This window comes from Aspergillus thermomutatus (genome assembly GCF_002237265.1).
Source record: "Aspergillus thermomutatus strain HMR AF 39 chromosome Unknown NODE_8, whole genome shotgun sequence".
Taxonomy (NCBI): domain Eukaryota; kingdom Fungi; phylum Ascomycota; class Eurotiomycetes; order Eurotiales; family Aspergillaceae; genus Aspergillus; species Aspergillus thermomutatus.
Window position 1 is genome coordinate 22,671 of NW_020798056.1, and position 14,451 is coordinate 37,121.

The following is a 14,451-nucleotide window of genomic DNA, read 5'->3' on the forward strand; positions in this document are numbered from 1 at the left end:
CCTCTCTGGGTGGATAGAGAACCCCATGGGGAATAACAGAGACAGCGGGGACGGAAGGAAGATCTAATCATCTGAATCAGATCTCGCTGGACTGATATTCGAATTAGGTATGGCCCATGGGTCTTTTGTCTGTCACTTCTCAGCATAAAAAAGAACTGCGCATCCTTGAAACAAAGAGGTTTAACCAGCAATGTTTCATGTGCGAGGCTACATAAGCATGTGCCTAATTTTATACCCAAAGCTGAGCTGTACCCAGACTAATCCCTGACTCATTGTATGGAAAAGTCTTATTACAGATATCTCAATTGGATTTCGTTTAAGCGGTGAAAGAGATTTGCTCTCAGTCAGAATTTTTTCTCAGCTCAGCCTGCAACAATGATAAGAAGTGTACTCCGTACAGGGTTGGCTTGACGAAAGTACTGCAAACGAGGCGATATCACCGTCACCTTTGATAAAGTTTTTCTAGAAAAGTCGACCTGGAAGCTCTTGACTCGGAGTCTCCGTCATGATGAACTTTTCCCCCCTTCACCATGGTTGGCATCCGAATTTTGCCTTTGGAACGCGGAAATGGAAATCTAGAAAAAGTGTAAACGGGCGTTTCGTTGGGCGTGTCCAGGTCTTCCACGGATGACGGGCCTTATCGGGCTGGGGAGGCAAAAAAAAAAAAAAAAAAAAAGAACCATCATCATCACCGCCTTCCGGCTCACCTTTTCCCTCGTTCCCCCCTGCTTTGATCTTCTCTTTTTATCCCTTGTCGTCTGTATCCATCTTGTCTGCTTTGCTTTTCTTGTCAGCGTCCCTTTTTTCCTGTTTCTTTCTTGTCTATTTTTTCTCCTTCGTTTCGGGGGTGTGTGCTGTACATTCTCTCGCCCTGCGATCCTGGTTTCTCTCTCTATCTCTATCACGGGTAGATCTAGTTACTAGACTATCAGGAGTTTGCTGTTGCTAAGTCCTTGTCGTCGGCACCGACTCCCTCTCTTTCGTTCCTCTGGTTATTATTTTTTGGGTTATTTCGATCTGTACCTGCCGTCTTTCCATGCTGGCCCTTGGGAGTACATAGTTTTCTCCATCGACATACTCGGCTCCTTGCGTTCGCCCCCTATTGTTTCAGATTGAAGATCCTCCGTCCCAGCTGGCTCATCGTGCAGAACGCAATTTCCCGACACTCCTCGACATCTATTCGGGCCTTACACTACTGTCGATCTCTATCTCAACCTCCGAAACGCCACAATGCCACGAGAACCTGTTGTTATTCCCTCACGACGTCGCCCCTCACTCTCTTTCAAGACTCGCCCTCGCAATGCCACACTGTCAACAGCACACCCGTTCGCATTGGAACATGAGGTTTGGAATGGGTCGCTCTGCGCCGATGAAGACCATGATGACGATGAACACGTCGTGGAAGAGACAGATCATTTCCCTGGACCTGTTACCAGGCGCCGTGCTGCAAAGAGCTTTTCCAATTTGCGGCACCCCATGGATGGTTTGCGCGCTCTGGGCCGTCGTCTTTCTGTGACCATCCGTCACAAGTCGTCCAGGCATGCTTCTCATCACCACGCTCACGAAGATGTCGCTGCTGTGGTCCGTGAGCCTCAAGATGCCAGTGGGCGTGGAGAGGCCGGATCCAGGCATTCCTGGTGCAAGGGCTACAACACCAACCGCCGCCCTTCGCTTACTTACGAAACTGCCTTGCAGACGTTCTACGCACCGGTTGCATCAGTGCCGGCCCCTATCCCCGGTCGTGGACTTGAACCTCCCATTCTTCCAGACAATATTTACGCCGGGGCCGCCGCTCGGGCCGCTGCAGCTGCGCAAAATGAATTGGCCAGAGCGGAACGAGAACGTATCAGATCGTACGATATGAAAGTCACTCGGGATTCGGAGAGCGGCATTGACATTGATCTGCGCGATCGCTCGGAACTCTCCGAGGTGGATCTGGCTATTGTCCGCATTGATCCCGTGACCTATCTACCACCTGAGATCATGTCGCTGGCTCTATCGTATCTTGACCCCGAGTCCCTGATGCAGGCCGAATTGGTTTCTCGTGCTTGGAGTGAGCAGGCATCCTCTCGGCACATCTGGAGGCAGGTATTTCGTCGTGCGTACGGACATCGCCTCCCCAGCGGTCTTGCAACCAAAAAGAGGCAGTCGGCTGGCTTAGGAAAGTCAATCCCGAATCAGGACTGGAAGAAGATGTTCCTTGTCCGTCGTGCTCTCGAGCATCGATGGAAGGAGGGGAAAGCGGCCGCAATCTACCTGCACGGCCATACGGACAGCGTCTACTGTGTTCAATTTGATGAGTATGTTTTGACTTTGGCCGTTGCCCCTGCCTTATATGGTTATCTGACTTGGACTTCACAGGGACAAAATCATCACTGGTTCTCGTGATCGAACCATCAGGGTGTGGGATGCTCGTTACCCTTGGCCGTGCCGTAAGATCATTGGCCCTCCTCCGGGTGAGGTTTCGAGCATTGGACAGGTCAACAACCCAACTCAGCAGTCGTCCGGCAAACCTCCTTTTCTCACCATCTGTCCTCCTCCTACCCTCTCGGCAGGAATTGTGACTCCCATTGACCAGAGCTCCGACTACCACAGTGCTTCCATTCTTTGCCTTCAGTTCGATGAAGAGATCATGGTCACTGGGTCATCTGACTTCACTTGCATCGTATGGGATATCAAGAACGATTACAAGCCGATTCGTCGTCTGGAGGGCCACAGAGCTGGCGTGCTGGACGTGTGCTTAGATGATCGGTACATCGTATCCTGCTCCAAGGACACAACCATCTGTGTGTGGGATCGACAGACGGGCGCGCTGGTGAAGAAGCTTCTCGGCCATCGTGGACCCGTGAACGCCGTTCAGCTCCGGGGCGATCTCGTCGTGTCTGCGAGCGGGGACGGAGTAGCCAAACTCTGGAATATTACCTCGGGTCTTTGTGTCAAGGAGTTTTCCAGCAAGGACCGTGGACTAGCCTGTGTGGAGTTCAGTGATGATGCGCGAACCATTCTCACCGGTGGGAATGACCAATCGATCTACCAGTTTGACGCAAACACGGCCGAGATGGTCCGTGAGCTCAAAGGGCATGCTGGTCTTGTCAGGTCACTCCATCTGGATAGTATGAACCAGCGGATTGTCAGCGGCAGCTATGACATGAGTGTCAAGGTCTTTGACGCTCTGACTGGAGAGCTCTCTATTGACTTGCCTGGTTGGACCACCAGCTGGATGTTGAGTGTGAAGTCGGACTATCGACGCATCGTTGCCACCAGCCAAGATTCTCGAGCTGTCATTATGGATTTTGGCTATGGATTGGATGGCATCGAGTTGTTGGAAGAGTGATCTTGACTGCGACGCCTTCCTTATACTTACGAACATTAGAAATATGTGGGGTTTGGAGTTTTCGGATGATACACTGGCTCTTTTCAAAAGAACATGACGGATTTACTTTGGAAGCGATAGATTTCTTTGGTTTGAACTTGCTAGACTTGGAGCCTGTTTCGGGTTTTTGCTGTTAGATTTGATACGGAAAGACACCATAGAGACTTGACACTGGCTGTTACCGGTGCAATTGAGTTGAATTTAGAGTCAGAGCATTGGTAATCATACCCTGATCTCTACATAGCCCCTATATAGCATACCTGGACTAATTTACTCTTTTTACATCCGATTCTTAAACATCATCACCTGTTAGCTAAATGATCTTGAAGCCAAAGGGAGAGGGTGAATGTGATTGGCCAGGGGGCTCCTTAGCGTCAGGCAGAGCCGTGGGTTTCGAGGGCCGAAGCAAAACAATCCTCTGTCTCTACGGCTCCTCGTTCTCTTCTCACCATAAACAAAATCCAACTCAATCAAAACAAAGGCCATCTCTAGCTGAATTTCATATCTGTTCGAAATCTCTCGAACTGCAATCCCTCCCCGACGTCCTTTCAACCGTTGTGCATCTTCACATTGACAAAATTACCCCACCATGGGAGAATCCAGGTTCGTCAGGCCAACTGATCGTTCACACAAGGGGCTTTGTTTTGATTCCGAGCATCTCGCTAATTTGAGCACTTCTCGCTGTGCAGACAGGAATTGCTGGCATGGCTTAACAACCTGCTGCAGCTGAATCTGACCAAAATTGAACAGTGCGGGACCGGGTACGATTGACGCTCCTTTTTATGCCCTTGAAACAGTCGACCATTCCCAGCCGACTCTATATGGATAACCCAGATTTGGACACATTCAAAGCATGATCTACAAGTGCTGATTCGGTTTCACAGGGCCGCTCTGTGTCAGATTTTCGATTCGATATTCAGTGAGTGAATAGCAAGCTTCAAGGAGTCACTTGGGCTCAATAATTGCATCTGACAGGCTGACCTGTACCCTCTCGTGCAGTGGATGTTCCTATGGCGCGTGTAAAGTTCAATGTCAACACCGAGTACGCCTATCTCCAGAATTTCAAGATCCTCCAGAGTATGACACCGCATGGACCGTATATTACACGGTTGAGATTCGATTTCTGACCCCTACGCTCTATTTCAGATACATTCACTCGCCACCAGGTCGAGAAGCCGATCCCAGTCCAGCAGCTCTCAAAATGTCGCATGCAGGATAACCTCGAATTTCTCCAGTGGACCAAGAGATACTGGGATCAGCACTACCCCGGGGGCGACTACGATGCCGTCGGCCGCCGGAAGGGCTCTGGCGCTCCTCCCGCTTCTGCGGCTGGTTCTCGCTCTGGCGCATCGTCCTCGGCGGGCGCTACAAGGAGAGGAGCTACTCCTACAACCGGCGGTGTTCGTCCTCGGGTTGCCGCAGCCACGGGAGGAGCCAGCACGGCTGCTCTGCAGCAGGAGATTGCGACTCAGAAGGAGGCTATTGCTGGCCTGGAGAAGGAGCGCGATTTCTACTTTGCCAAGCTCCGGGATATCGAGCTGCTGCTGCAGAATGCCATCGAGGCGGACCCTGAGCTGGAGAAGGACGAAGACTCTCTGGTGAAGCACATCCAGGGCATTCTGTACTCGACGGAGGTACGTGTTTTATGACGCTTTGTCTCTGCTTTGTTGCTGCAGATGCTAATTCTTCGCCACAGGAAGGGTTCGAGATCCCAGCGGAAACGGAGGTCGCCGATGAGCTGGAGACATTCTAGGTTCATGGCAATGGACGTCTTTTCGTTAATAATACCCCTTTATCACTAGCGTTGAATCCGTGGTCCTTCACATCCCTACCGACTTGAATCAGTCCGTTTCTCCTCTTTCTTTGGCTTGGATTAGTGGCATATGGACGGATGAGGCGCTTGGGAGTGCCCCCTCGCCGCCGCATCTGTGCTTGGGCGTGTGGTGAGCAGACAAATACGAATTGCAAAGCATAGAGTGGAAGTCAGCCTGTGTATAGTGTGAGATCGAGATTTGTGGTCTACTTGTACTTTGAGTGCTTTCATCTATGATTGGGAAAAACCAGCCGACTATGCAGTTTTCATACGTCGGAGACTCTTCGGGCTTGAAGGCGGCACTCCGTACAGTAAGGTTAAGGTGATTGACATGTGACTTTTTTTTTGCGAGGAATTCATGAATGTTCCTCAGTACTCTGGCTGTCAGATGTCAGGTGTCAGACTTGGATGGCACCTTAGCGGACGGATTCCATTCCTTCGATGGCATTCTCGAGCGCGGATCGGTGGGCCTTGGCCATTATTTTATGGATAATGACACCATAACACGGGAAGAGAGTAAGAGACTGTCTCTGAAAGGGATATTTATATCTGAACGTGCCGAGTCCATATAAATAGCAGTGGGGTTAGAGGAAGACACCCGATATGAAGTCGTACGTCAGCGCCTCCAGGCGGGATCATTAGGCGTTGAGGAACTGTTATCGCCTCGACCACGGCATGGAAAGGACTACGAGTCAAGAACGGACAGAAATACAAGGTGGTACAACGTTACTCGAGAAATTGGCTTGGTGAACTGGGATGAGATGAATGATCCTGAGCATATGCAGAGTCGGGACTCGACTTTGACTCAATATAACTGCTGTCGTACAGTGTATCCGTACCTTGCAGGGCTAGGCTATTGGTTACACCCGGCGATAGAGGGAGTCCCCTTGCCTCGTACAGAGAAGTCTGAGCCTCAGGGGTAATGGTTAGTGCAGACTCTGCTTACTGTTGGTTTGAGGATGGCGAGTTTTCGTTCATCGGATTTGGATTGAGCAGATGAGGTTATGGATTCAAGACAAGATATTGAAGATGAGGAGACTTGGTATTAATTCATATTCAATTGGCAATAGGACTCGGTCTATCTACTCCTGTTGGTGTTTGTTTACAGTTTACACCGACCGAGATGAGATGCTAATTAAACACTCTTCGGGCTAATCAGCAGGCTAGACCATAAAGGGGTTAGTGCTTAAGTTCTGTGGGGCGTGTCTCTTTTTTTAATTATCCTTGTCGGGCCAGAACATTTCTCTTCTTATTTCTACGCAGTATCTATCATCTCATCTGCATGATGAGCATGGTGATGTGCTATATGTACCATGCCATGAGACCAAGGTCTTGTCCTGCAACTGATATGCTATCACCTTGCAGAGAAACAGTCAACCGGGTGGACAGCAGAAGATTCCCCGTGCCGTCTTAGTTGAGACTGAGTACGTAGATACTCCGTGCCTTAATTAATTTTGAAATTGGGCCAACGAGGCCATCCAGACTAGCACCCGCGTCGGAGGGTCTAAGAGAAAACAGTCTAACACTGTGAGCCTGTAGATAGATATTAGTCCACTTTCTGGTCCTGGTCCTGGTCCTGGTCATCTTCCTGTTCTTTTTTCCGTGCCTGGCCTGATCGATCACCACCAACAAACAACCTGGTCGGGCTGGCTTACTAGTGTAAATATTCAAACGAGACTACACTACTACTGACTAGTCTAGTCCGTCTGTGTTTCGATCGCTTCTTCTTCTCATTTCCTGGTTCCCCTCTCTTCCTCTGCTTTGCGGCTACGCCTCCTCCCTCCTCCTCCCCGTTCCTTGCCTCCTTTCGCTCTCCGGGTGCCGAGTGAATAACCTCGATTTTCGACCTGGCTGCGCTCACTGCTAGATTTGGCGCTGGTATAACCAGACCAGTGAGCGGAATCTTCCATTCACGGTTGATCTTGCGGACGGTGTGCCGAAAAACGAAAAAGAACGGATAGGGATCCTTGGGTCCGGAACCTGGGTACCTCAAAGCGTGGATCCGTCGACCGTCAACCGTCAACCGTCAACCGTTGGGAGAGTCGGCAAAGAAATTCAGCAGTAGTCATCCTCTTCCTGCGCTTCGTCGGAGTCAAAGCTCATCGTTGGTCAGCCTATTTCGTGGTGAATCCTGCGAATATCTCCTCCGCGACAGGCATGGATTAAGACCGTCGACAGAACGAATAGCAACTCGTGATCGCTTCCATTCTATCTTTTCGCTTCATATTCTTTCCTTAAAAGGTATGCTTGCTTCGCTACCTGAGCTCCGTTCTCATGGAGGAGCTGGTGAATCAATCGATTCTACCGGCAGCAACGACTCGAAAGAGCTAACGCTGTGTCTGGTTCAACCTTTTAGATTTTTATGACCCAGAGTCTTCCATTTAGTCTCTCCAGTTAGTCGGCTGCACGGTGACAGCTGACGTCCGCTCCTTGTTCCTCTACGGTCTACGGTTCCTCCTGTTTCAAACTCGTTACAGACCGATTCGTCACTCCTTTTCACTTGATACCACGTTTTAGACCCATCGCTCACTCCTTTACGGCAGATGGTCTACCAGTCGACACTCTTTCAATATCAGTTCAGTTCAATCAGTATCCTGCGTCAATCGATCTTACTTTCCCTCTTTTGCGGATCACCTCAGGCGCTGTGCAGGCAGAGACACGGTGCGTTTGCATTATCGACGAGTCAATCATTTCACCTCAATTTGAAGCAAAAAATCAAAGATCTGCATTTTTTCCAATTCCAAGGCTTGCGTTCGATCGTTTGGACAATCTGCCAGAATGGCACACAATGGCATTGTTCGGAGTCATCGGCTTACAAGGCTGATGAAGCAGAAGCATCGAACACGCCACGAGGGAGTCGACCCAGCCAGTCGAGCAGGGGAGGAGTCCGCACAAAAGGTCACTCATGGGTCGTTGATCTCGAGCATGAAAAAGGCACATGTCCTGGACCATAGTAAGCGTCATGGGTCGTCGGGGGAGGTAACGCACAACGACTCGGACGATTCGCTAGAAAAGCGTCAGGATTCCGCAGTTCCTCCAGGATCTCAGACGGCGGTGCCGGCCCCGGTCAGCAGTGTCGTCGACGCACCTCCAGACACGACGGCGGCTCTTCCGACGTCCATATCGGATTCTGCTTCCAGTCCATCAACCGTCTCTGTTCCTGTCGACACACTCCCTGTGGCGGTGCCGTCGACCTCTTCGTTAAATGAGATTCCTCCCCCGTCACCTGGCCCGACGTCTTTCACAGCGGACAATTCAACTACCACAAGCGCTAACGACTTGACGACCATACCCACCGCTTCTGTTTCTTTCTCATTGGACATATCGGTTTCAATATCCGTTTCGGTTCCAACATCCACCGCTCTCATTACTTCTGCGAGCAGCACCCAGTCGTCCGCTTTGATACCTGGCGCTCGATCCTCGAGTGTTATATCGAGCTCGACCCCTAAAGCCACGCCAAAGCCCACTTCGACCAAGAGTACGATTTCGAGTTCGAGCTCAAGTGCGAGCACCAGCACCGTCAATGGTACCAGTTCTTACAGTTCATACGGCGGCACTTCCAGTGACTATTATGGGGATTACTCGACCACTTCCGTCTCAGAGGCCACGACCACTGCAGACTTGTATAGTACGGGAACGTCGGATTTCGGAGGCGGAGGTTCAGGCGCAACTGCGACGGGCCAGGCTCCCTCGGCAACCACATCTTCGTCCTCTGGCGGTGGCTTAGACAGCGTCACTACCAAACGCATCGTGGGCGGTGTCGTTGGAGGTCTCGCCGGCGCATTTTTCCTGCTTGGTCTGCTTCTCTTCCTGCTGCGAAGGCGCAAGACGACCATGTTTCGACCGAATCGTGGACTCCCAGCGAGCGATGGGACCGGCGGCACGGCTGGAGAAAGGGGATCCGTTTCACGCACGGAGATGGCTTCACGGCGTTCGAGCCGCGACCCGCTGTTCACGGCATCATACTTCGCTCCGGCTTTTATGAAGCGATGGAGGCAGTCGAATCAGACGGTGCGGTCTGACGACAGCACCTTCACCTCTACCACCACGAGCGAACGCGGGTTCCAGAAGATCTCAGGCCGCAAAATCCCCTCGGTGCTGCAGTCAGGAGGGGATGGCTACGGTGGCGGGTTTGATCAGGGATCTCCGACCGCGTCGGAGCCCAGCATGAACCTACCACCGGGGTCGCCGGTCCAACCTCGATCGGTCATCTCGCAGCCTCCTCCCTCGATGCCGTACGGAATGCCACTGGACGTGAGCTACACGCGGGAGGCGGACGAATCCGAGTCGGTCGTGGTCTTCCGACCGTCTCCGGCCCGGACGCCGGTTGCCAGCTCGACGAACGTCAGCGTGGTGAACGTCCCGGCTGCCTCCCGTGCCATTCCTCAACCGGGGGGGACATTATCCCCCACGATGCCACAGCGGCCAGATGTCCTGGGCCGCAGTCACCCAAGCTTCGACGGTAGCCGGGGGAGTCGCTTCACGGAGAGTCTGGACGGATTGTGAAGATCCCAGCTTGAAGCACATACTCGAAATATATGCCCTGCAGTTGATAGTCCACGTGTATAAGAGGCATTCTCTGTGCAAACCGACCGGGCTTTAGTCCAGAGTCATTCCGCTTGCCTCGTCGATCGCCATGCCAACTATCACCTGCGCATTCGCGGTATATCAGCCCGGCGACCCAACGACCAGCGCAGCTCCCTGGTCACGGCCTCGTCCGGTAGTGATTCACCGGATTTGAGCACGCCGATCTCCATTTGAAGTCAACCGTACGACTCTCTGTGGAGACCCTCCTCTCACTATATTGCATATCAGCGCGTCATGTCTCTCATGTCTTGATTGTACTCTATCTTTTTCTTCTATGGATACCCAATCTATTTCATATCTTCTTTGGCTATACTTATTGAGGTTTCCCTTCACTCACATCTCATGTACTATTTTTCTTCTTCAGTCATCTCAGAGTGCTGAGAATCGGGCCCTTGAGTCTCCGTGGTTTGCTGTGGATAGTTTTCTTCACCTGTGCGGCGTTAAAAGTGTACAGATACAAATAACGCGCACTGGGCTGGTGGATAATTCCTCGAATAATAACAAGATAATCAACAATCTGTAGCCTAGAACTACAAAGTAGACACTTTGTTGTGATTGATTAGAGCGGCTTGCGGCAGCCAACCAGCGATTCGTTATTACGAGCGTCGTCTCAAGGTTGCGATGCGATGTTTCATCAGCAGCTGTCTTGACTAGCCTACTGTTAAATGAGACCGTGTGCCTAGTGCTATCCCAGAATATCTGCTATAAATTGGACCCCCCGCATAAATGCCTCACCTCCATTGCTTATCTCCTATCGTCTTCCTCACGCAAACATGAAAGAACCTCAACTCCCCATAACCGACGACCTCCCCTCCACCCTCCCAAATCCCCAACCCCTCCGCTTCCTCGTCATCGGCGCCGGCTCCCGCGGTAACGCCTACGCCCGCGCCGTCACAACCAGCACGCCCGCGCTCATCCACGCCGTCGCCGAACCACACGCCTTCAAACGGGCCGATTTGGGCCGCAGGTATATCTGGGGCGAGAAGGGCCGGCCCGCCGACGGCCAGGAGTTTAGCGATTGGAGGGAGTGGTTGGACTGGGAGAAGAGACGGCGCGGTCGGGCGCAGCAGCAGCAGCAGCAGCAGCAGCATCCGTCTCACGCGGGTGGGGAAGGGGTGGACGGGGTGTTCGTGTGCACGCTCGACGAAACACACGTCGAGATCGTGACGGCGCTGGCGCCATTGGGTCTGCACATCCTCTGCGAGAAGCCGCTTGCCCTGTCGCTGGGTGATTGCCTGGCCGTCTACAAGGCCTTGTCGCGTCCTGTTGCCGGTGCCGGTGCCGGTGCCGGTGCCAGCGCCTCCGGCAAGGGGAGTAAGATCTTCTCCGTCGGCCACGTCCTCCGCTACAGCCCGCACAACGTCCTCCTGCGCAAGCTCCTCCTCGCCGACCGCGTCATCGGCGAGGTCGTCTCCCTCGAGCACACCGAGCCCGTGGGCTGGTGGCATTTCGCGCACAGCTACGTCCGCGGGAACTGGCGGCGCGCGACCCCGCACGGCGACGGCTCCCTGCTCACGAAATCATGCCACGATCTCGACTTTATCCTGTGGCTGCTAGCCTCGCCGCCCCCGGACCCCACCTCGCAGGGACAGACGCAGACGCACCACCCTCGCAGCATCACCTCCACCGGCACACTGAGCCAATTCCGCCGCGCCCGCAAACCCGCCGCCGCGGGCGCCGCCACAAACTGCCTGTCCTGCCCCGCGGAGCGAGCATGCATCTACAGCGCCGTGCGTATCTACCGCGACCTGCACCTTGCGCGCGGCGACACCGGCTGGCCCGTGAAGATCGTCGTGCCGGACATCGAGGACGCGCTGTCGCTGGGCTCGTCTCCCGGGAGCGAGGCCGCAGCGGAGGCGCGCCTCCTCGCCCGCCTCCGCGAGGATTACTCCCGCGCCGAGATGAGCGACGAGGAGATCGCGCGGCGGCCGTGGTACGGCCGGTGTGTCTACGAGGCGGACAATACCGTCTGCGACGACCAGGTCGTCACCATTACCTGGGATGACGAGGACGGTGGAACCGACGGAACCCCAGGAGGCAGGCGCATCGCCAAAACGGCCGTCTTCCACATGATCGCTCCGACGGAGAAGCAGTGCGAGCGCCGCGGCAGGGTCTACGGGACGCGCGGCGAGATCGCCTACGACAGCCGTACCATCTCCGTCTATGATTTCTCGACCCGCTCGACGACCACCATCGAGGTGCCGAAGCAGCCGCCGGAGGAGGAGGAGGCGCACGGCGGAGGAGACTACGGGCTGGCGCGCAGCTTCGTGCGTGCCGTGGGTGCCGTCGAGCAGGAGGGGTGGGATGTGCGGCGCGCACAAACTCATTTCGTCGGCTGTACCCTGGAAGAAGCTGTTCGCAGCCATGCCGTGGTCTTTGCGGCCGAAGAGGCCAGGCGGGAGGAAAAGGTCGTGCGATGGAAGGAGTGGTGGGCAGAAAAGCTTGCCGCGGCTGGCATGGCGCCATGAATCTTATGCCTATGACTGATGTGATGAATGCTAAAGTGATGACTGCATTAACGAACTTTGATCTGGCTCTGCCATACTACTACTAATATATTCTATCCATGCTTAATTACTTGTTGTCCATATAAACCGTCGTAAAACCAGCGCGGCTCGCCGTTAACCTTCAAAGGAAAGAATCAAGTCTTGACATCAGGGTCCTCCCGGCCAATATACTCCTTGAACTTCAACAAAGACATGGCAAGGGCCACGTTGTCTTTGAGGTAGTCCTGAGTGTTCATGCCGAACTTGCTCTTCTCGCTCTCGTACTTCTCAATGTACAGACGGATGGTGGCACCGCTGCTGCCTGTGCCCGAGAGACGGACCACCAGGCGGCTGCCGTCGTCGAATTTGACATACAGTCCCTGGTTCTTGGTCACGCTGCCGTCCAGGTCGGTGTAGGCAAAGTTGCCCGCGTCGACCACCTTGTGGCCGGACACAGTGCTGCCCACGAAGGAGTCCTTGTTGGTGATCTTCTCGGACAGGTTGGCGATCAGCTTGTTGGCACTGTCGCCGTCGACATTCTCGTAGTCGTAGCGAGTGAAGAAAGTGCGGCCGTACGTCTGCCAGAATTCGTTCTGGATCGAGGCAATGCTGGGGGTCTCGTTGGGCTTCTGCTTGGCGACACCGGCGATGATGTTCAACCAGGCGACAATGGCCCAGACACCGTCCTTTTCGCGGATGTGGTTGCTGCCGGTTCCGAAACTCTCCTCGCCGCAGATGGAGATCTTCTTGTTATCGAACAGGTTGCAGAAGAACTTCCAGCCCGTGGGGACTTCGTAGCTCTGCAAACCCTGGGCTTTGGCGACCAGGTCAACGGCGCCGGAAGTGGGCATGGACCGCGCCAGACCATAAACACCCTGCTTCTGGAACCAGGGGATGAGCTTGGCGTGGTGCGCGATGATGGCCAAGCTGTCACCGGGGGAGACGAAGGTGTTGGCACCATAGATCATGTTGCGGTCACCATCACCATCGCTGGCAGCACCAAAGTGGACACCCTTCTTATCCACGGCCTCGACCAGCTCATGGGCGTAGACCAGGTTGGGGTCGGGGTGGCCGCCGTTGAAGTCGGGGCTGGGGACACAGTTCATGGTGCTGTCCTGGGGCAGACCCAGCTCCTTGACGAAGATGTCCACGCCATAGGGACCAGTCACACCGTGCATACCATCAAACAGCACCTTGAAATCCTTGTGAGTGCTGAGGAACTCCTTGATCAGATCAAAGTCAAAGATCTCCTTCATCATCTTGAGGTAGTCGGAGGTGGAGTGAACGATCTCAACCTCCAGGGGGCCATAGGTCTTGGTGCCAATGCTGGAGGTGTCGACATCGGGAATTTCGGCGATCTTGTAGGAGGTGAGGGACTTGGAGGTTTCGAAGATCTTGTTGGTGACGGACTCGGGAGCGGGGGCACCATTGGTCAGGTTGTACTTGATACCAAAATCGGCATTGGGTCCTTGGAACATTAGCGCTCGAAATTGAGAGGCGAAGAGCTCAACCTACCACCCGGATTGTGACTGGCAGTCAGCAGGATACCACCGGTGGCCTTTCTCACACGGATCAGGTTGCTGGCGGCAGGGGTACTGAGGATGCCATTCTGGCCGATCAGGAGCTTCTTGACGCCGTAGGCAGCACTGATTTTGGCAATCTTCTGGATAACCTCAGGGTTGTAGTAGCGACCATCACCACCGATGACAAGGAAAGCTCCCTCGGCACCCTCGGGAATGGAGAGCAGGATGCTGGTGATGAAAGCTTCAGAGTAGTGGGGCTGCTCGAAGACCTTGACCTTTTTGCGAAGACCAGAGCTACGATGAGGGATAATCAGCTGATTTGCTCACAACCTGAAGAAAATGATTGTTGCAAGGTTAGCCAAGATGGAAATACTTACGTTCCTGGCTTCTGGTCGGCAAAGGGCTGGATGGAGACTGTCTGGATCGACATGACGTTGGTTTGTTTGGGTGACAACGTGGGGTAGCGAGGAGCAGTCAAGGAGACTCGACAGTCGACAGAACGAGTCTGCGGAAAGGCAAGGGATATGGAGTGATTCAGTAGATCAGAAGTAGCAGAGTAGAGAAGAGAAGAGAAGGAAAAAAGAGAGCTTCACCGACTTTCAAGGAAGAAGAAGAAACGCAGAGAAGACAAGTCTCAGTCGAAGCGGAGGGAAGGTGGGCCGATCATCA

At 53.6% G+C, this 14,451-nt stretch overlaps 5 protein-coding genes across 5 annotated transcripts; 4 read left to right on the top strand and 1 right to left on the bottom strand.

Moving 5' to 3' along the window:
• Nucleotides 1–1,230: 1,230 nt before the first annotated feature.
• On the top strand, nucleotides 1,231–3,334 carry CDV56_103441 (F-box/WD repeat-containing protein; the record flags this gene model as incomplete). The annotated part of the gene is made up of 2 exons (XM_026757060.1): nucleotides 1,231–2,300; nucleotides 2,362–3,334. The coding sequence occupies 2 exons, from the start codon at nucleotides 1,231–1,233 to the stop codon at nucleotides 3,332–3,334; spliced, it is 2,043 nt and encodes a 680-aa protein (XP_026618403.1).
• Nucleotides 3,335–3,962: 628 nt separating this feature from the next.
• On the top strand, nucleotides 3,963–5,126 carry eb1 (microtubule-binding protein BIM1; the record flags this gene model as incomplete). Its single annotated transcript, XM_026757352.1, has 6 exons — nucleotides 3,963–3,976; nucleotides 4,063–4,134; nucleotides 4,258–4,292; nucleotides 4,373–4,450; nucleotides 4,520–5,007; nucleotides 5,070–5,126. 6 exons carry the CDS (start codon nucleotides 3,963–3,965, stop codon nucleotides 5,124–5,126), a joined length of 744 nt encoding a protein of 247 aa, XP_026618404.1.
• Nucleotides 5,127–7,964: 2,838 nt separating this feature from the next.
• Nucleotides 7,965–9,692, top strand: CDV56_104131 (uncharacterized protein; the record flags this gene model as incomplete). Its single annotated transcript, XM_026757750.1, has 1 exon — nucleotides 7,965–9,692. One exon carries the CDS (start codon nucleotides 7,965–7,967, stop codon nucleotides 9,690–9,692), a length of 1,728 nt encoding a protein of 575 aa, XP_026618405.1.
• An 854-nt stretch (nucleotides 9,693–10,546) lies between these two features.
• Nucleotides 10,547–12,241, top strand: CDV56_104394 (Gfo/Idh/MocA family protein; the record flags this gene model as incomplete). The annotated part of the gene is made up of 1 exon (XM_026758013.1): nucleotides 10,547–12,241. The coding sequence occupies one exon, from the start codon at nucleotides 10,547–10,549 to the stop codon at nucleotides 12,239–12,241; it is 1,695 nt and encodes a 564-aa protein (XP_026618406.1).
• Nucleotides 12,242–12,414: 173 nt separating this feature from the next.
• On the bottom strand, nucleotides 12,415–14,212 carry pgmA (phosphoglucomutase PGM2; the record flags this gene model as incomplete). Its single annotated transcript, XM_026758190.1, has 3 exons — nucleotides 12,415–13,727; nucleotides 13,775–14,076; nucleotides 14,160–14,212. The coding sequence occupies 3 exons, from the start codon at nucleotides 14,210–14,212 to the stop codon at nucleotides 12,415–12,417; spliced, it is 1,668 nt and encodes a 555-aa protein (XP_026618407.1).
• Nucleotides 14,213–14,451: the final 239 nt, after the last annotated feature.